The sequence below is a fragment of the Mustela lutreola genome, chromosome 8 (genome assembly GCF_030435805.1).
Source record: "Mustela lutreola isolate mMusLut2 chromosome 8, mMusLut2.pri, whole genome shotgun sequence".
Lineage (NCBI taxonomy): Eukaryota > Metazoa > Chordata > Mammalia > Carnivora > Mustelidae > Mustela > Mustela lutreola.
In genome coordinates this window covers 92227020-92248507 of record NC_081297.1, presented here as the reverse complement: position 1 = coordinate 92248507, position 21488 = coordinate 92227020, and the positions used below count along the sequence as shown (strand labels likewise).

At 41.7% G+C, this 21488-nt stretch overlaps 1 protein-coding gene across 1 annotated transcript in view; it reads left to right on the top strand.

Moving 5' to 3' along the window:
- The window catches only part of DERA (deoxyribose-phosphate aldolase), a 116495-nt gene that overhangs the window by 27633 nt on the left and 67374 nt on the right, over window positions 1–21488 (top strand). Inside the window, exon 2 of the mRNA XM_059185956.1 lies at window positions 19882–19979. Coding sequence (XP_059041939.1) covers window positions 19882–19979 — 98 coding nt within the window. The remainder of the gene's footprint in view (window positions 1–19881; window positions 19980–21488) is intronic.

Below are 21488 nucleotides of genomic sequence, written 5' to 3'. Positions count from 1 at the left end.
AGGGCTTCATTCTCATGACTAATCAATTCCCAAGAGTCCTACCTTCAAATACTGTTATACTGGGGATTAGGTTTCAACATATGAATTTTTTTGTAGGGGTGTGTGTGTGTGTGTGTGTGTGTCAGGGGAAATGCATAAACATGCATTCATACTGTGTGTGTGTGTGTGTGTGTATATATATATATATATATATATATATATATATAGTGAGGTATACTAATCTAAATGTATAGATTCCTGTACAAACAGTTTCAGTGTAATTTGATGTATACATTTCTGTTAATGGAGGGTTAAATATTTACATTTTAAAGTTTGGGCAAAAAGGGGTGCCTGGGTGGCTCTGTCGATTAAGCGTCTCCCTTCGGCTCAGGTTGTAATCCTGGAGTCCCGGGATGGAGCCTTGTATCAGGCTCCCGGCTCAGCGGGGAGCCTGCTTCTCCCTCTGCCTCTCACCTGCTCATGGTCTCTCTCTCTCGTTCTTGCTCTCTCTCAAATAAATAAATAAAATCCTTAAAAAAAAAAAAAAGTTTGGGCGCCTGGGTGGCTCAGTGGGTTAAGCCACTGCCTTCGGCTCGGGTCATGATCTCAGGGTCCTGGGATCGAGTCCCGCATCGGGCTCTCTGCTCAGCGGGGAGCCTGCTTCCTCCTCTCTCTCTGCCTTTCTCTCTGCCTACTTGTGATCTCTCTCTGTCGAATGAATAAATAAAATCTTTAAAAAAAAAAAGTTTGGGGGAAAAATAACTCTTAGTTTGCCATTTTATACTTGTGACACTGTTTGTTACTGGCAACTTTTCATATTGGTTTTTGTATGTTATGTATTACTGTGAAATGAGTGGCCCCCAAACTTTGCAACCTGAAGCAATAACCATGTATTACCTAAAACATAACCATGTAACCTAAAACAATAACCACGTATTACCTCACAGTTTGAGGGATCGAACTTGGGCGTGGTTTAGCTGTGTGGTTCTGGTGGGGTCTCTCACAAGGGTGTAGTCAAGTGACCAAGTGACCAGCCCAAGGCCATAGTTATCTGAAGGTTGCCTGGAGCTGGAGCTCCGCTTTCAAAGTGGCTCCCTCCTGTGGTTGGTAGGTTAGTGCTGGTGACTGGTTAGAGCCTTCTACTCTTCATTATGTGGCCCTCAGGCTAGAGGTACCAGAGTGTCCTTGTGACGTGGCACCTGGCTTCTCCCAAAGAGAGTGATACAGAACAGAAGGCAAGAGCCACACCATGTCTTTTATTAACAAATGTTGGAAGTCACACATTGGTATTTCCCAAGTATCTTAACAATTTTTTTTTAAAAATTTTATTTATTTATTTGACAGACAGAGAGAAATCACAAGTAGACGGAGAGGCAGGCAGAGAGAGAGAGAGAGAGAGAGGGAGAGAGAGGGAAGCAGGTTCCCTGCTGAGCAGAGAGCCCGATGCAAGACTCGATCCCAGGACCCTAAGATCATGACCTGAGCCGAAGGCAGTGGCTTAACCCACTGAGCCACCCAGGTGCCCCCGTATTTCCCGAGTATCTTAATGGTCACCTAGGTCAGTCCTCTTCATTGTGGAAGGAGCATGAATACAGGAGAGAAGGGTCACTGCAGGCAGTTTTGGAGACTCTCACAGTTTCCCTTAGTCATTATGTTATTCATTTTAGCTTGTCTTTGTTTACCATTTCCTTTAGTTACTAAAAATTTCAAGCATTCTGAAAAGCAGAAAAACTCATGGAAAATCACCAATAGAAACCAGTCACCTAGACGTAGTTAGTGGTTTTCAGTTTGCTTTGGCGATTCTTTTCTGAGATATTTTAAATTAAAATTATAGACGTTGTGACATTTCATTTATAAATACTTGTTTGTGTCTTTAGGGAGTAAAGATATTTTCTTACACTATCATTGTCACAATAACCAAATCTGAAATAATTCCCTGATATTATCTAATACCAAGTCTTTATTTACATTTCTTCACTTGTCCCCAAAGTGTATTTTGTACCTGGTTTGTTCAAGCCAGAATCTAAGTAAAGACTATACATTATATTCAATTGTTGTATTTGTCTCCCTTCATTGGGAATAACACTCATTTCTTTCACTGCCATCATTTGATGATTAGGAGTTATCTAACCTAATTAGGAGTTAGGAGCCCCAACTTTAGGATTTATCTGATTATTGCCTCGTGAGTCATTTAACTCATTTTTTTTCTCTTCTTCTGTATTTCCTTTAATTTGGAAGTCGTATCTTAGTTTGGGTTCTCTAGAATCAGTACATATATGAATAGAGAGACAAATACAGATGAAGAGAGTTAATATAAGGAATTAGCTTACATGATGATGGAGTCTGAGAAGTCCAAGCTCTGCTGTTGGTGAACTAGAGGCTTGGGCGAGCCAATGCTGCAGTTCTAGTCCAAGTAATGAAGGACAGAGAGCCAGGGGATGGTATCAGTTCTAGTTCTAGTGCAAAGGTCTAAGATACAGGTGAGCAGATGGTGTAAGGTCCAGTCTGAGTCTGAGAGCCTGGGAACCAGAAGAGCCAGTGGTTTAAGTTCTGGTCCAAGTCCAAGTCTGAAGGCAAGAGAAGACCAGTGTCCCAGCTCAAAGACAGTGAGGCAGAAAGAATGCTTTCTTACTCAGCCTTTTATTCTATTCAGGCCTTCAGCAGTTTGGATGATGCCCAGCCACTTTGGGGAAGACAACCTCCTTTACTCAATCTACCGATTCAAGTGTCGATCCCGTCCAGAAACACTCTTGTAAGAGACACATGGAAATTATGTTTAAACAAATGCCTGGGCATCCTGTGGCTCAAAGTTGACATATAAAATTAGCTATCACGTTCTTAAAACCTGATTAGATTCAGATTAAACAGTTTTGGTAAGCATACTTCATAAGTGATGCTGTGTATTTTATATCATAAGGGTCATATTGAGTGTCTGGTTATCCCCCTATTTGTAATATTAAGTTTGATCATTTGTTTAAGGAGATTATAGCTGCATCTGCCAATCGTGTAATTCCAGTTTACACCCCCTATTTTAAGGATTTTATTTATTTATTTGAGAAGAGAGAGAGAGAGAGAGAGAGAGAGCAAGTGAGAATGCACCAGCAGGGGGAGCAGCAGAGGGAAAGGGAGAAGCAGGCTGCTCACTGAGCAGGAAGCTGGATGCTGGGCTTAGTCCCAGGACCCTGAGATCATGACTTGAGCCAAAGGCAGACACTTAAATGACTGAACTACCCAGGCACCCCTTCACTTTACCCCTTTTGACCTGCAAGTAATGTATATGGTCATACTTCCATACCATGGGAATATCTGGGTCCCCACAAACTTTTCACTCAGGGTCTTTTGCATCTGGGTCTCTGGGATTAATTTCCCCTGCAGCATTGATTTGGGCTGCCCTTGGCTCGTTTTAACCAATAGAATGCAGCAGAAATGAGGCTTCAGTAGCTGTTTGTATGATTTCAGGAGCCCTGAGCTGCCTTGTAAGAGGTTCAGCTACCCTGTTGGGGAGGGCACTTGGAAAAGGAAAAGTCCTGGTCCTACGTAGAGATTTACTGTCCCAGCAGATATTGCCTGTATCAATTATTTCATTAAGTGTGGCAAAAGAATGTAGTTTATTTTAATTTGATTCTTTGTGTTAAGTCCCACATTTTTCTTCTCCCTTCCCCTCAGATGCCAGTACTGTTCCACAGTCTTTGCTGTTTTTGAATCCTTCTTCTCTGTCCCCAGAGGTCTCTTCCTTCTGAGGTTTTTTCAACAGATAGTAGCTGTGTGATGAATCTTGGTTAAGTGAATGGTTGTAATTCTTTTGTTCTGTTGTTTCAAGGCTTCCTCAAACTGTCAGTCCCCTTTCTCTATAATCTATGTGGGTTTTTTAAAAAGATTTATTTATTTGAGAGAGAAAGATAGAATACAGCAGGGAGGGCAGGAGGAAGAGGGAGAGAGAATTGTATACAGACTCTGCATTGAGTGCAGAGCCCAGCACAGGGCTCGATCTCACAACCCTGAGACCACGACCTGAGCTGAAATCCAGAGTTGGTTGCTCATCTGGCTTGCCACCCAGGTGCCCCTATAATCTATATGTTTTTATCATTGGTTCCTCAAATGTTTATAGATGATTTTTTGCATGTCACTTATGTGCAATCAGGGAGAGCCAGACTTGGGGAGGTAGAAATTTGTATACTAATGAAATGGTCTGAGTCTCTTAGCTTTGAGGAAGCTCCTCGTGTTGGCAACATCAGAATAGTTCAACAAACAGTGCAAGGTACCCACTAGATTATGGGCTGGTGCGTAATATGTAGTAAACACCTAAATATTTGGCGACTGATTTGGGTAAGAATTGAAACTGTGTATTATCTATTAAGCTTCCATTGGAGCCCAGAGGAAGGTTTTATGTTTGAAAGGCTTGGGTAAGTTGCTCAGGGTGACACAGAGTAGGAGTTTTGATAGGGGTGACCTCGCGGGCAAACTAGAATACTTTGGACATGAAAAGAAGAGTTAAAATACTTAAAATGATAATCAAAAATATTTATTTATTGACTGACAAATTGTTTTTATATTTGTAGTGACCTATTCAAGAGAAAATAGTTTTATTCAAAAACTTAAAAAACCTACTTCATTCTAAAAATAGTCATGTGCATCAAAGCCAAAATAATGTATTTGTCTTAATTTATCTCAACACATAAAACAACATAAGTTGAGTCATTGCTCTGCTTTAACCAGTTTCTGAGCTGTTACCAATTTGTTATGTCATTGGTATCTTTTTGAAGAACATTGAAAAAATTCTTTAAATAATTAAAATGTTTGTCAATTTTTTTAAAGTTGCATTTTATGTTTTTTAAATTTGAAATTCTTTTTTTTTAAAAAGATTTTATTTATTTTTTAGACAGAGATCATAAGTAGGCAGAGAGGCAGGCAGAGAGAGAGAGGAGGAAGCAGGCTCCCTGCTGAGCAGAGAGCAGGACCCTGGGATCATGACCTGAGCTGAGGGCAGAGGCTTTAACCCACTGAGCCACCCAGGCACCCCTGAATTTGAAATTCTTGACACTTTCAATCAATTCTTCTCTATAGAACATAATATTTCTAATTGAGAAAATATTTTCTCTATGGATGCTGTGGTATCCTGTAAGCTTAGACCTAATTCTCTAAATGGAGGTTGTTCTTAGTTCTCGTTTTTTAAAAAATTGAAATGTATAAATATTTTGGCACAACTTGTTTCACAGCTAATATTTCTCCTCTATGCCAAGGCAAAATAAAATGTATTTTTATAAGATGAAACTTGTCAAATAAAATGTCTCCATTTAAGGTTCTTTTGAATGTTTTGCGAAATCCACATACTGTAAAATCTCAAGCCTTCTGAATTTCATTTCTTCCCAGTACAGAATATAAATGTATCCCATTTAAAATAGAAGTTGGTGGTACCTAGCCTCCAGAGATGGACCAGGTCTCTAGGACTGTCATCCCTGACAACATCAGGCTGCCCTTGACTCACTTTGACCAATAGGGTACAGCAGAGGTGAGGCTCTAACAGCTGTTTGTATAATTTTGGGAGCCCTGAGCTGCCTTGTAAGAGGTTCAGCTACCTTGTTGAAGAAGGTACCTGGAACTCAAGAGGTTCTGGTCCTCCACGGAGAAGGAAAAGGAGAAGGACACCTAGCGTCCCAGCAGAGCCCAGTCATTTAGCTGCTTTCTCCAAGGCATTGGGTATGAGAGTGAAGCCATATTGCATGTTCCAGCCTCCCGCAACCCACAGAATCAGGACAAACGATAAAGGGGTTGCTGATTTTAGCCAGGACATTCTGTGGTGATTGGTTGTACAGCAGTGGATCGTCAAAACAGAGAAGTTGTGGTGTTCCAAAGTGCAATTTTAGAATTTTGAAACTAAGCCTGGTTTACTGGTTGAAATGCCCTCATTTAATTTGTTGAAATCTTGTCTTTACTTCTGTGGGGATACATTTTAGTGTCTTCCTGTTTGCAGTGTTTACAAACAGTTGTCATCAGTAATTGTGGTTCATGAAGTTTCAAAAGCTGGAAGCCTTTGGTATTTTATTTACATAACAGGTTTAAAAAAAAAAAGATTTTCAACTGATTTTCAAAAACAATAAAGCCAACTTTAAAGGTCTGATTTACCAAATAGTTCAGGACTAGTTGTACATCTGCTTAGATTGACTGACAAAATGGTTCTTCCAAGAGTTGAGTCTTTCTAATACTCAACTGATCATGATCAGTAAAGAGATAGTACCTACTGCCAAGAAGAAGTATTTAATTTTAATTAGACATCAGCTTTCTCACCAAGATCAGGTAGTTCACTTATTCTGTGTGTATATATAAAATACTTAAAATTTGACAGCTACAGCTTGTACTTCATTACAATATGGAAGTTTATTTGGATGAAATGATAAATTATGTGTCTGTCACAACCATATCCAAGTATATTTCTGCTTCATAACTTTCTTAATAAGAACATTTTTTTATCATGAAACTATCTTCTAACAAAATTCATATCCATGTTATCACTGTAAAATCAAGTAATTATATGTTTAACACCAACTTCTTTGAATTTACAGGGGCAGTCAAAATGATGTCAGATGTTCACCTCCAACAAAATAGACTTCTAAAAATTTTTTTTTATTTGATAAATTAGAGTTTTAAAATGAGCCAGTATTTGAGTTAATTTAACAGATTTTCTCTTTGAAGGACCTGTGCCTCTGATAGAAAAGTGGTAATCTTTAGTATACATATACTAGGAAATTTGGATGTAAAAATGAACTGTATTTAGAGGACAGATCTTCCTCGACTTAATGGTGGGGTCACGTCCTAATAAACCCGTCATAAGTTGAACATATTGTAAGTCGAAAATGTAATTAGTACAGTAACCCACCAAACATCATAGCTTTGGCGAGTCTACCTTAAAAATGCTGAGAACACTTACCTTAGCAAGTGGGCAGGATTATCTAGCACAAAGCCTAGTTTATAGTAAAGTGTTGAGTAGCTCATATATTAAATATACATATATGTATATATAAAATATATTAAATACTGTACTGACGGTGAGAAACACAATGGTAGTTGTGGGTACAGGATGGTTGTCACTGGATCGGTGGTTCCCCACAGTGACCTCATGGCCGGCTGGGAGCTGTGACTGCTGCTGCCCAACATTATGAGGGAGGATCCCACTACATGTTACTAGCCTGGGAAAAGGTCAAAATTCCAAACTGGAATTCTGGTTTCTACTGAATGTGTATTGCTTTTATACCATTGTAAAATTGAAAAGTTGTCAAATGAATCATCATAAGTTGGGGACCATCCATGCTCATTTTATCTAACTGGAAAGTCATGCTTCAGAGCCTTCTGTAACCACATCTTCTGAGGCTGTGTTAAATTGCCATCTTTAAGCGCAGGCTTCTTAACTGCTAATTTTTGCAGTATATAAAGATGCTTGTTAGCAGCTTTGGGTCTTGGAGTCAGTGATATCTCTGTAGAGCTATTTTGGCACGTGATAAATGTTGAAAAGCATTTTGTGCAAATTACAGATCATCAACTTTTCTGAGAAATGGAAATTCAGAATTTAATATTTCATTAAGCTCCCTTTTTTGAGCTCACTGTTGCTAATGGATTTTTTTTCCCCCTTAAAATGAAAGGGTAACCCTATATAGGTTTAGATTTATAAGATATAAAAACGACAAAAGCATTGCTTTCAGTTGGTTCCCCTCTAGGAATCTAGATATTCCCCACATGTACTGCTTAGTCACCTTACCTACAGGTTCTCCCACTTCTCATGCCCTACCTGGTGGCGTGGTGTGTCTGTGTCTCTTGGGGGCTTGGGCCCAGGCCAGGGCACGACTGGCTGGGATATTCAAATGACTTAAGATACACACTGCATACTGGTACCACCACCAAGACTGGGAGGAGTCAGCCGTCGCTAGCCACAAATATTGCAAGTACCCTCAAGGGTCAGTGAGTGGCCATCCATGCGAAGAGTTAGCTTTGCTATGTCTGGGAGATGGGGAAGAATTGTGTTTTCTCTTACTGAGTGAACCACATGTTCCAATGAAGTCTCTGTTCACTGCACTTTCCTCTTATACTATGACCGGAAAATGTGGTAGAAATGTCTGTGAAACCCAGCCTGACTTAAGTTTTTATTAAAAAATGAAATATAGAAGCAAATGCTAAACTGGATGGGACAGGAGAGGGCAAGTGGGGCACAACCTGGGCAAACCAGGGTGATGGGGGTCATCGTAGTGAGGACCAGAAGCTCAGCACGTGGGACCAGACCGGGAAGAGTGGTCAATTTTACGGCAGTGGTCAGGGCCTGGAGGCAGAGGGATGGCCCTGATGCTTTGTCCCAGTCTGTGGACTCTTCCGCACAGAGACTTCCCTGAGCATATTTGTGGGTCCAGACCAGAAGGGGCTCTTGCTTGAATTTTGTGCTCTGTGAACCTTGAAGCTGCCTCTGGAATATCAGCTTTTCCCAGACTGCTTACTCTCCAGACCGGAGAATGAGCAGCTCCTATGTGTTTGAAGGCAGAGTACAAATGCTGCAGTCAGTGTCCTGATGAGGTTCTGACCGTCCTCCCCTCCCCACGACTATTGTTCTGGTTCAAGCTACCGCTTGCTGTTGCTTGAGCCGCCTAATTGGCTTCCCCTTAGCAGCCAGGGGGACTTTTTAAAATGTAAATCTAAATCAGAGCATTTCATTCCTCTGCACAGGGTTCTCTGAAGACTTCCTGTCTCACATCTGATGTCCTTTCCATGCTAAAAAAAAGTCCTTCTTGAGGGGCTTTCAAACCTTAAGGGCCCTGCCTCACAACAGGCCGTGTATTTTATTTTATTTTTTATTTTTATTTTTTAAAAATATATTTTTTTAATTTGACAGAGTGAGGGATTACAATTAGAGAGGCAGACAGAGATAGGGGGAAAGCAGGCTCCCCGCTGGGCAGGGAGCCCCGATATGGGGCTCCATCCCAGGACCCTGAGATCATGACCTGAGCCGAAGGCAGAGGCTTAACCCACTGAGCAACCCAGGTGCCCTCCGTGTATTTTATATTGCAGCACCATACAGGCCTACGTATGTATAATTGAAACAAAATTTTTGTAAGTGACCCTTACTTGTATTGCATATAAGATGTCCTAATATATTCCATTTTATTGTTTCTTCTTCTTTTTGAAGAGTACTAGTTGCAGCTGACAAACTTGATTCCGTGACATGTCTATGGGTCATGAAACAGAGTTTGGAGAGCATTTTCCTGATTGGTCCTTGCCCTGCATCTCTGACTTGACTCTACCACGCCCAGTCCTGCTTGCTTACTGTCTTCCAGTTACACCTGTGTCCTTGCTTGGCCGCAAATATGACATGTTCACTCTTAGTTTAGGGCTTTTGCATTTGCTCTATTCTCTGCCTAGAACAAAGGTTGATGGTCTTATTGCTTGCTTTCTTATTTTTTAGAAGATTTTCTTTTACTTACTTGACAGAGAGGTAGAGCCAGAGAGCACAAGTGGAGTGAATGGCAGAGTGAGAGGGAGAAGCAGGCTTCCTGCTGAGCAGGGAGCCCGATGTGGGACATGATCCCAGGACTCCACAATCATGACCTGAGCTGAAGGCAGACACTCAACCATCTGAGCTACCCAGGCACCCCTCCTTATGTTTTGTTTTAAATATTTTATTTGTTTATTTGAGAGAGAGAGAGAGCACATGAGGGGGGAGAAAGATGTGTATTGACCAAACTTTCTAGGAGCAAAGTCCCTAACCTTTCTTATATCTTAAGTGTAAGATACTGACTTTGGGTCGAAGAGACCCCCATAGATCCTGTGCACCTTGCACTTTGGACTGGAAGGAGGGTGTGATCTTAGGGAAAGTCTGGACCTTTGGCTCCATAGACTCCCTAACGATGGGGAAGGGCATTGCTGTGGGTAGGCCAGTCTGGGCCTATCTCTCCCACGTGTGATCTTTGTTTCAGCTAGGAATTATATAATAGTTTCTGTCTGGTGGCCTGGGGTGCTAATGTTTTAGTGATCTTTTCTATGGGAGCAATGATGGTGGCGTTCTGAGGTTGTCATTTCTGCCTAGCATCATGCAGCTAAGTCAGGTTGGACTCATGAAAGGACTCCATGGCAGAGTTTGGTCATGATAGGTTTAGGGTGTGAAATGCCCCAGGGAAGTGTTGTACGATGCTGATGCTTGGACCACAGCGACAGCCATCTTGCTGGTCTACCTACTGTAATCTCTTTCTACCTATACTGCACATTGCTGCTTGGCAATGCCTCTCAATTCAAAAGAGTTAAGTATATTTTGTTTTTACTGCTCAATAAGGTAATGCATGCTCTTGGTAAAAATTTTCAGTGTTATGGAACTATATAAAGAAAGAAAGTAGAAATCTTATGTAATTCTAGCTCTGAAGAGAAACTCTTCTATCAATTTGGTATATATTCTATTATATTTTGCACCGGTACCAACAGATATATGTTTTATACTTGTATTTTTGTTTTTATAAACAGTTTTATTTTAGAAATTCACTGCTGTGCAGTCTACTTGTTTGCACTGAGTAAAGTATCATAATCAGTTTTCCATGACAGTACTTACTGATGTACCTCATTCTTTTAAATAGCTGGGTCATGTTCTGTATTATGGATCTGCTCTATTTGAAGCAATCATGGATCTTGGTGTCACTTACAACAATGCCACCATAAATACCTTTTCATATTTGCACTTGCATATTTGTGTAAGCATTTCTGTGGGACATATTCTGTATGCTGATTATTTTTAGAAAATACTTCTTTAATTCTGTTACAGCCCAGTTTGGAAATCTTCAGTGGCTCTGATCACTTACGGGATAAAGTTTAGACCAGTGTTGTCTAATAGAAATATAATGTGCAACACAAAGTAATTTAAGATCTCCTAGAGTGCACGTTATAAAAGATAAAAAGAAACAGGTGAAAATAATTTTATTAGCATTTTATTTAACCAACTATATCCCAGATGTTATATTTTCAGTGTATAATCACTATCAAAACAAATTAGAGAGGGGTACCTGGGAGGCCCAGTCAGTTGAACATTTGACTCTTGATCTCAACTCCGGCCTTGATCTCAGGGTTGTGAATTCAAGCTTTGCATTGGGTACCCTGCTGGGCTTTAGAAACCCCAAAATGAAAAAAACATAATTACACAGATATTTTGTTTTTTGTTTTTTGTACTAAATCTTTGAAATCTGCGGAGTACTTTACATTTAAAGCACGTCTCATATTGGACTCTTCCACATTTCAGATGCTCAGATGGTAACGTGTGTCCAGCAGATATTGATGGATAGCACAGATCTAGACTCTTTTGCCTAATACTTCAGAATTTTAACAAATAAGCCACAGTGAATCAAATAGAGCCAACTTGCCTCTGCCTCTGATACTCCTGTTCCCCATAAACCTTCAGAGCTTCCTCTTTACTTTTCCTGAATCCTGCCCATCCTCTGGGAAGGTTTCTCAGCCATGGCACTGTTGACATTGGGGACCAGGTGAAGGCAGCACCCTTGATTAGGAATGCCTGTGGTGCTCACTTGGGCCGTTGTTTGTGGCAAATTCAATAGATAGTTCCCCTACTGAGGCTCCTAACTTACGGATAGGCTGTCTCTTGCAGTTCTTAGTGTGACCCTAGGACACACAGTTCAGCAAAAACCATCAGCGAACCCTGAGGATCAGGATGTCCTCCTCACAAGTCCTGGAGAGTGCTTGACATGCCCGAGGGCTGTGCTGTGAGGTTTCAGGTAGAAAGAGCCAGCAGGCCCACACATGCAAAGACCTGAGTATTTCTTAGGGTCTGAGAGTGGGATGTCTAAGGTTTGAGGGGTTAACTCTTTATTGGCTAATTTAAAGCAAAAGAGCAGGGGTTGGGGCATGTGAAGGGGAAGCAGGGTTGCTCAAGCAGGCAGTTCTTTCAGTTACCCAGGGCTTTCTGAAAGAGGAACCTTCATGCGTGGGGGCTTCTAGTTCCTTGTTGGTTGGTTTGTTAGTAGCTGTGTCATACCGCTGGCCATGTGCTTATTCAGGATGGATGTGCTTTGAAATGGATGCGTCAGCAATCCAAAGCTTAATGTCAGGCACTTAGACTGTTGAGAGACTGACCTGTATATTGCACGGTGTTTAGCTGCATCCGTGGCCTCTGCCCACCAGGTGCGGGTGGCCCTCTCCCATCGCCAGCTGCGTCAGCCAAAGACGTCTCTAGACCGAGAACCTCCGCCGGAGCGTCAGTCTCTCATCCCCACTTTATCTACTAAGAGTTTTTCTTTAGCCAACTGGATGAGCCTCCTCTGACCTTCCCTTTCTCTGAACTTGACTTACTGTCCAGCCAGTGTGGTAAGCGTATGTTCCAGGGGAAAAGCCATTTGTAGTCAAGTGTTTGAGAAATGCTGAATTAAAGACTATTCAAGAGATTTCTTTCCTGTGGGAATTTGTGATAGTCTCATGTACTCAATGCTCTATGCATCTCCGAGAGAAGCTCACCCATCTAGCATGTCCCAAGCTCACTGCTCGTTGTAGTGGAAACCTTTCATTTTTCTGGCTGGCCAGCAACGAACACGCATCCTCGTAGTGTTGGGTCATTCTATCTGTCCTACGTAGAACAGGTTGGAGGCGCTGCAGAGGAAGGAGTGGGCCTTCCCTATTCCCTGCCCTGCTTAGGCATGCATGGGTCAGGCGTCCGATGCTTTCCTCTGGAACAGGAGGTTCTGAATGAGCTGGGGTGGGCGGCAGTAGTGGTGTCTGCAGCGGGGCCGTGAAATCTTGGCCAGGCTGTTGCTGTTCCTTGCTGGCCTTGTTCTTCTAGCTCTGTCCCTGTCCTGTGGTCTTCACTTCCTGTCTGTTGCGTGAGCTTGTTCTTCCAATCTCTTCTCAGTTCTCTGAGCTTTTACAAACATCCTTCCCATTTTGGTCCAATCACCGAAGTCGGTTTTCCTCATTTTTAACTGAATGATTCCTGACTGATGTGACCCGTGGAACCGGTTGGAAATGTTGGTTAGATGCATTGCTTTGTGTCCCCTTGTGTTGGCTTATATTTTCTATTATTCAGCTCTCCCCAGTCTGGGGCATTATTCCCAAGATTTGTCAGGACAGCAGCAACCTATGTCAGGCACTGTGTCTCCCATTGTGCCACACAGAGCCTGCCCGCCAGAAAGGCTAAATGCAGAGGTGGTAGGACTGCACATGCGCCCCTCCCTCCGCCAGATGGCTTGTGGCTCTCTAGCTGCATGACCGCAGCCACCACCTGCTGCTGAACCTTGGAGGCTGGGGACAGAAACAGGCAACCTGGGCACCGCAATGGACAGTATGCGGAAGCCAGAATAAGTGACGAGGTTCTCCTTCTAGGGCCTCGATCAATCCACAGACATTAGCAGATGATCGAGAAGGAGAATAATCGACAGAAATTGAATGGTAAAGAGCAGCGAGCAGTGATAGCTGGGAAAGGGCTCATGGCTCAAGGAGGGATGAAGGGTAAGAGAAAGGAGGGAGGCCTTAAAATCCCCATGTGATGCTGCTGGGGGAAGCCAGGTCCAAGAGCACACGTGTCTTGTAACATGAACCCAGACTCTCTTCCGCTATGGTGATGTGTTCTAAGAGAATGTTGTACTCCGCGTAGCTGTGGGTACAAGACGTACTGGAAACGCCACCAGAGGGAAGAGGAGTGTAAGCAGAGAGTATTCAAGGTTGGCACCAAAGGAACAAGTGAGCAGACCCCGCTGGCCTTCAGCGCTGTGCCAGATTATCTGCGCTGAAGTATTTTAGAGGGCGTCGTAAACTCATTGCTCACTGGAACTTGGATTGGTATTCTTTTTCTTTTTTTAAATTTTTAAAATTTTTTGTTAACATATAGTGTATTATTAGCTCCAGGGGTACAGGTCTGTAAGTCGCCAGGTTTACCCACTTCATAGCACATACCTTCCCCAATGTCCATAACCCCACCACCTTTTCCCTACCCCCTCCCTCCGGCAACCCTCAGTTTGTTTTGTGAGATTAAGAGTCTCTTATATGTGCTTGCTTCAGCAGCATATATACTAAAATAAGAGTCTTTCATGCTTTGTCTCCTTCCCGATCCCACCTTGTTTCATTTATTCTTTTCCTGCCTCCCAACTCCCCCCCCCCCACCACATTGCCTCTCAACTTTCTCATATCAGGGAGATCACATGATAATTGTCTTTCTCTGATTGACTAATTTCGCTAAGCATAAAGTCTAGTTCCGTCGGTTTGGTATTCTAAATACTGGTTAGGGATGGCGAAGATATGTGGGATGGGAACTGGAGATCAGGGTCAGAGTAGCTGTGGGGACATGTCGGAGTAGGAAGGCTCTTTGAGCAGTGGCAATTGATGCTGTCTAGTTGTTGGTATCTTGGTTTCTAGACCATCTGTCTGGGTTGTAAGGATTAGGCTTTCACAATAGCATGTCAGAAGAGTTTGCTCGTGTCCACTGGGGGCATGGATGCCCTTGAGAGCTCACCCGGGGCTTACTGGGTGGTAGACTAGACTTGGCGAAGAAAACGAAGTCTTGTTTCTTTTCTTTTCTTTTTTTTTAAAGATTTTATTTATTTATTTGACAGAGATCACAAGGAGGCAGAGAGAGAGGGAGAAGCAGGCTCCCCGCCGAGCAGAGAGCCCGATGCTGGGGCTCGATCCCAGGACCCCGGGATCATGACCCAAGCCGAAGGCTTTAACCCACTGAGCCACCCAGGTACCCCCGAAGTCTTGTTTCTACCAGTTAGTAAAGATGAAGCTTCAGGCATGGTCTCTGTCTGGTTATATCTTTGGTGGGAACTGGACAAGGCTGAGTCTCCTCATTTATAGAAGTTGAATATCTTTTGAGCCTGGAGGGATCAGGCATGCAGAAGCATCCAGTGCTCTTTTCTCTTGCCAAGCTAACCTTTTCCCAGGCTAAGACTGAAAGGCCAGACACGATCGGGTTGATATTTCACTGGTTTCAGTGTCTGAGGTAAAAAATAAATGTACTCTGATGCAGGGGGCTTATTGAACAACTGTTTCTATGCTGGGCACTTGCAACTATGGGAAGTTGTGGCTGGACATTGAAAATTAGAATTGAAAATAAGCAGAAAGAATGAAAAGAGAAAACATGGGAAATTTAATCTTTCTTTCCCCAAATTTGGGAGAAAAAAATTCTCTGATAATGTATCACAATTTATCTTTCTCTGTTAAGAACAAAGGTAAAATCAAAATACAAAATAAACCTTTCATGGAGTTATCGTTTGGTGTTACATGTTTTAGGAATATTGTGAGGAAGCACGAGAACATCCATGGTAACATCAGTGGATGTGATGGAAGGACTATGTGGTAGATTTGTAGGGAAAGTGCTTTGTCTCTACTGAGACATAGGAACAATAATAATAATAAAAAATTGTGAGAAGAGTATTTGAGAACAAATTTATAACTGACAGAAGAGCCCAAAAGCCATCTAAACGACATACTAAGAGACACAATAGGATATTTTTTCATTGGACAGTTTTGAGAAAAGAATATTATTGCCTTCCAATTATGGCTTCATGTCTCTTTTCCCCAAAGGAACGTGTACTTGAAACCCTTCCTGGCCCCTGTAAGAGAAGATTCTATGGTACTGACGAGATTGTGTATATTAGAAATCACTTCTCCTGGAAAGGAGACACTAAAGGGTACTCGAATAAAATATTAAAAATTATGAAGGACATAACAAAGGCCAATCAGTCCTTTCTTTTCCCCAGATCCCATAATATGAGAACAAGGGATATTTGATGAAATTAAAGAGTAGCAAATTAAGTGCTAATAAAATGAGATAGTCACTTATATAATTCATTACCATGGGAGGTCACAGAGGCAAATTCTGTGGCTGGATTAAATATGGGGCCGGATAATTTTATGACCGCTAATGATATTTTTAACAGTGGAGGCTGATACTGCAAGAGAAGTAATCCTATTATATCCTCCAGGAGGTGGTTCACGGGGACCTCTGGCAAGTGGTGTCTGAGAAGTGTGAGAGCCAGCATCGTGGGTTCTAACCTTTGGTGGGGAATTGTACTAAAAATTAGTTTTTAAGGTGGATGGATGCCCTCAGGTTTTCCTCATGCTTGAGTTCCAGCTTCTCCTGTGGAGATCCATAAGTTCTTTAATCAGAAGCATTGGGGTGTGAAGTTCCATAATTCAAGGTGAATAAGTTCCAGAGATCTAATATACAGCACCTTGAATATTGTTTTATGTTTTTTTTAAAGATCTTATTAGAGAGTGAGTGAAAGTGAGCCTGGGGAGGAGCAGAGGGAGAGGGACAAGCAGACTCCGAGCTGAGCGTGGAGCCTAACTCATGACCTTGAGATCATGACCTGAGCTGAAATCAAGAGTTGGACACTCAACCGACTGAGCCATCCAGGCCTCCCCAGTGTGACTGTTGTTAACAGTATTGTATGGTTGAAATCTGCTGGGAGAGTAGACTTTAAATGTTCTCCACCCACTCAAAAAAGAAGAAAAAAAAGTGGATAATGGGTAAAGTGGTAGATATGCTAATTAGCTTGATTGTGGTGATTATTTCATCCATACAGATGTATACCTTTTTTTTGAGAGAGAGAGCACAAGCAGGGGGAAGCAGAGGGAGAGGGAGAAGCAGACTTCCCGCTGAGCAAGGAGCCTTATGCAGGGCTTAGTCCCAGACCCTGGGATCCTGACCTGAGTAGGTCAGGACAGACAGATGCTTAACCAACTGAGCCACCCAGACCTCCCCTCAAGATGTATATCTTGAACATACACAGTTTGTCCGTTATACCCCAAGTAATACTAGGGTAACGGAAATAAACACAACAAAAATTTTTTTTTTAGAAAAAGCAGTTGGGAAGATATTACCCAGAATTTGATAATTTCTGGTCTTGAGGACCCATTTATTTTATTTATTGAATGGCACCCACAAGTGGGCACTTTGCTTAGAGTTTTAAAAATCTGTTGGGACTCTAAACATTTTGACCAATCAGTGCATTCGGAATAAGGGGACTACACTAAAGTCGACTATAAAGTTGAAATAAGTACAACAAAGCAAAGGAATAGCTCAACCAGTATGATTCAGAAAAGTTTACAGAGAAGGTGGCATTTGAATTAAGTCTTAAAGGGTGGGAGTTCACTCTATTGGCAGGATAACGAAGGGCAAAAGGAACAACCAGCATGCATAGATCCAGAGACAGAATGTGACATAATTGCCCATGAACTCCTGGTAGATTAGAAAGCCTGCAGCACCAGCTTGGAGAGATAGAGAGGGAGAAGAGGGGTCCTATCAGGTCAAAGGGAGCAAGGTGGTGAGGTCTTGCGATTGCCAGAGATGTCTCTCCAGTAGCTGCGCTTCCTGTGGTGGGCGTGTGGGTGGGGAGTAGAGAGGAGGTGGGAGAGTGGCGTCCAGAAGGGGTCATGTGATGGATCAAGGATGGCCCCGCAGCATAGGCTTCCCTCTCTTGGCCACTGTCAACAGTTGCTTGGTGGTGAGTCTTATATTTCACACGACTCTGCCTCACTGATTTTTACTGTCTGTCTGAAATAATCTTTACAATAAACCTAATCACTCATATTAATAGTTTTTTTATAAAAGAGAAACAACAAAATCTTCCCTTTCTTTAAGAGAGGGGTTCTTATAGGTCTTATAAATTAGGCTGAGTCTGGTCTTATTTCTTTGGGCTTTACCTAGAACCCATCTTTGGATGGGGAAGAAGAGGCAGATATCGTTTGCTTGACCTTGGACTGTGATGTTCGCTCAGCAGATGAGCAGGAAACCATACAGTGTCTTGGAGGAGCAGATGTATTGAAATGTTAAAAATCTGTTTTATTGGCATGCCTGGGTGGCCCAGTGGGTTAAGCCGCTGCCTTCGGCTCAGGTCATGATCCCAGGGTCCTGGGATTGAGCCCTGTATCGGGCTTTCTGCTCAGCGGGGAGCCTGCTTCCTCCTCTCTCTCTCTGCCTGCCTCTCTGCCTACGTGTGATCTCTGTCAAATAAATAAAAATAAAATCTTTAAAAATAATCTGTTTTGTTAAATGATTTCGGCTAACAAAATAATTTAATTAGAAAAAAAACCTCCCAGACTTTGCTCCTTATTCAATGATACTTAAATAAGTGTATCATTATTAATCACTCCAGACTCTGACTTGGAATTTCTACAGTATTAATATTGATAAGAAGAATCATTTGGAAATGAGAGAGAATGTCTTTGTAGAAACATGGTCTTATTTTTGTGGTGGATGCAAATACTGTATTATTATTGTGGTTGTTGTTGTTGTTATTATTTGTGTTGTTCCATAGTGCAGTAGGCAGTCAGCAGTTTCCCGCCCATATTAGAGAGAAATGTATACGGTGGTCCCCTGTTATCTGTGGGGAATGTGTTCCAAGACCACCCCCAGGGGATGTCCGAGTCTTTGGACAGTGTTGGACCCTATATCCAAACTATGTTTTTTCCTATTCATGCACACTGATGATAAATTTTAATTCATAAATGGGGCACATAAGAGATTAACAACAGTAACTAATAATAAACTGGAACAGTTATAACAATATGGTATAATAAAAGTTACATGAATGTGATCTCTCTCTGAATACTTGATTGTATTTCCGTAACCCTTCTTGTGATGAGGCGTGATGATAAAATGCCTGTCTGAGGAGAGGAAATGAGGTGAATGACGTAGGCATTGTATGCAGCATAAGGCTGCTATTGACCTTCTGATACCTCAGAAGGAGGAGCATCCCTTGTTGGACTGCACCTGACCCCAGGTAACCGAAACCATGGAAAGCAACGTGGATAACTAGGGCCTATTCCTCTTCCACAATAGTTCTTTAAGGCTTTTCTAAAAGGAAGGTGCTAGAGGGATATAAAAATGAATTTAGTTATAGGAGGTAAATGGCTAGGTGCTCAGTTTACTGTGAAGTCACCTATGTGGTAGAGCGTTGGGGAATAAAACTGAATTACGATGGAGATATACCCTGTGTTTGGTGTTAGTCACTCACAGTAAGATCATGACTCACAATATAGTGAGAACAGGAGACCATTCTACCATGACTCCTTGATGAACTAAATCCAAGTTGTGTAGTACAGCTGTATCCAGATGTTAGCTCTATCTGGGGAGCTGGCAGTGTTTTTCACAAAAGCTAAGGGTTGGGTTTAAAATAGAAACTACAGTTAACTCGGAGAGATGGAGGGTAGGATCAGGGTAGGGAAGAGCATTTCAAAACAGAAGCAATAGAGATATCTCCCAGAATTTTGAACACCTTGTTTTTTTTCCTTTCCCTTTTTTCTGACTTCTGTCAATGTTGTAACTTCTTTTTTTTTTTTTTCTTTTTCCCAAAAATTTTATTGGGGGAAAACTACAGAACATTTATAGTACATTGTTTACAGTCACAATTTGTAGTGAACTGATTCCCCAAAATATATTACAACTCAAGTTGAAATGTTGTAACTTCTAATACATTCTGAAAATGTCCCTTTTGAGGAAAGAATGGGCTACATCATACTCGCTTCTAGTAGATATAAATCTTGTCAGTAAGGGGGATAGTGATCAAGGATTCCTTTAAGCCCCAGCATTAATTCACTTAAGTATTTATTAATCATTTGTTCTCCTGGACCGGACACTTACAAATAAGTCTTTGCTGTCAGAAGTGAGGCACGCAGCACATAACATTCTCCTAACATAACATAACATTTTCCTCCCGTTAGACATAGCTATGTCTGCTTCTGGTTCCCAGTGTACTACTCGGTTTTACATGTAGAGTGCCTTTCTGTGACTGGGTTTCTTACAACAAGGTTCTTTATTTGTAATTGTGCAAAAAAGAAGTATAAGCTTTAAAAAGAGCCTTGATGCAAAATGATGTAACTTTTCAAGGACCATGTATAGGTGAATATATTTATTAAGAAGTGTTTTTCTTTCCCCTTTAGACCTTAGCTGGATCTCCAAGGTACAGGTGAATCAACCCGCGGTTCTGAGGCGTGCAGAACAAATCCAGGCTCGCAGAACCGTGAAGAAGGAGTGGCAGGTAAGGTTGCTTCTTGAGCATTCTGCCCCTGTAGTGTACAATGCCTGGTCTCTTCCCTCAAGGCCACAATATTGAATTTCACTCAAGATGCATCGAAACTTAAAAGATTGCAGCTGTCCATGACTTATTTTAATAATTCATATATGATGATGATGGGTTGGAGAAAGATAACACATTTATCCAAACAGGTTAAAAATCTTATCACTCTTGAGTGGCAAAGCCGCAAATGAATTTGAGGCATCTTTATTCATGAGTGAATTAAATGGCACATTTCCTCAACACATTTATTCAGCTCCTTAGACATACCTTCTTTGGTTGTCTTCTATTTTAATTTTTAAGCCGTAACATTGAAACCTGATGTGTCTGCTGTTGAGGCCCTTAGGCATAAGCGTTGACCTTCTTTGACCATTGTGTTTACCTTACTATTAATTTTCATAAAGCATTTTCCAAAACTCAAAAAGTGATGTTTCATAGGGACTAGTGGTCAGCATACCCTTCAGTGTATACTGACCAATGATGAGATGTGCGTCATAGGACTAAGGAATTCAGAGTTCATGTCACAAGTGAAGCAAAATAGTGTGATTGAATCCTTTAGGAAGACATTTTACATTTTGCTCATCCTTGGGAATATTCCAATGGAAAGATAAAAGGAAATTCATTAGAATGAGTTAGGAAGTATGAGTATTATTTTAGAAATGGAATTGAATTAGAGTGAAAAACAACAACATCAAAGAAATTAGAGACTCTTTTTTAAATGTCCCAGGAGGCCTCATAGGACTACAGCAGAAATGGGAGAAGGCGCATGCCTTTAAATCTGAGAGAGCTGGCCGAACACAAGAGCACTGCCCACTCCAGACAGGCTCCTCATTGGCGGGAAGATCACTGCAGAAAGGTGACTGGGGCCTGCCCACCCCAAACTCTCAGAAACCTGCCACATTCTACCCTAGTCATTCAGTTCCTGGCATAAGCACTGATGTGGGAAACAAAGGCAGGAGAAAAATTACTAAATTGCCTTACTACCTACAGCCCATTAACAAGTCCTTGAAACAGGCAGTGTGACATTCCTCTAGGGACTCAACTGCCTCCATGTTCATACTTTGTTAAAGGCAAAAGACAATCCTAGCCTAATCTCCTCCACAGCCTCCACCACCAGGATCCTGTAGGTTTACTCTAACATATAAAAATTTCTTTAGAAATTTCCTTTATCTCTAATCCCCCCCCAAGATATGTGTTGGCAATCACCGTCCCAAGCATATGACCCACTGATATACATCCGAAAGGTCATGACTAAGGTTTTATTAGATAGTAATAAATGATTTTTTTCCTAACAATAACTAGCCCCCTCAAGGTCCTGGAAACCTTGTTTCCAAATTCCTTAGAGTCTTTAGCTATCCCTAATCTCCTCCCAAATCGAAAGTGTAAAATGGGACACTCCTCACAACCCTGGTGCAGCTCTTTCTGCCCATGGGTCCTGTCTCCATGCTTTAATAAAACCACGTTTTGCAACAA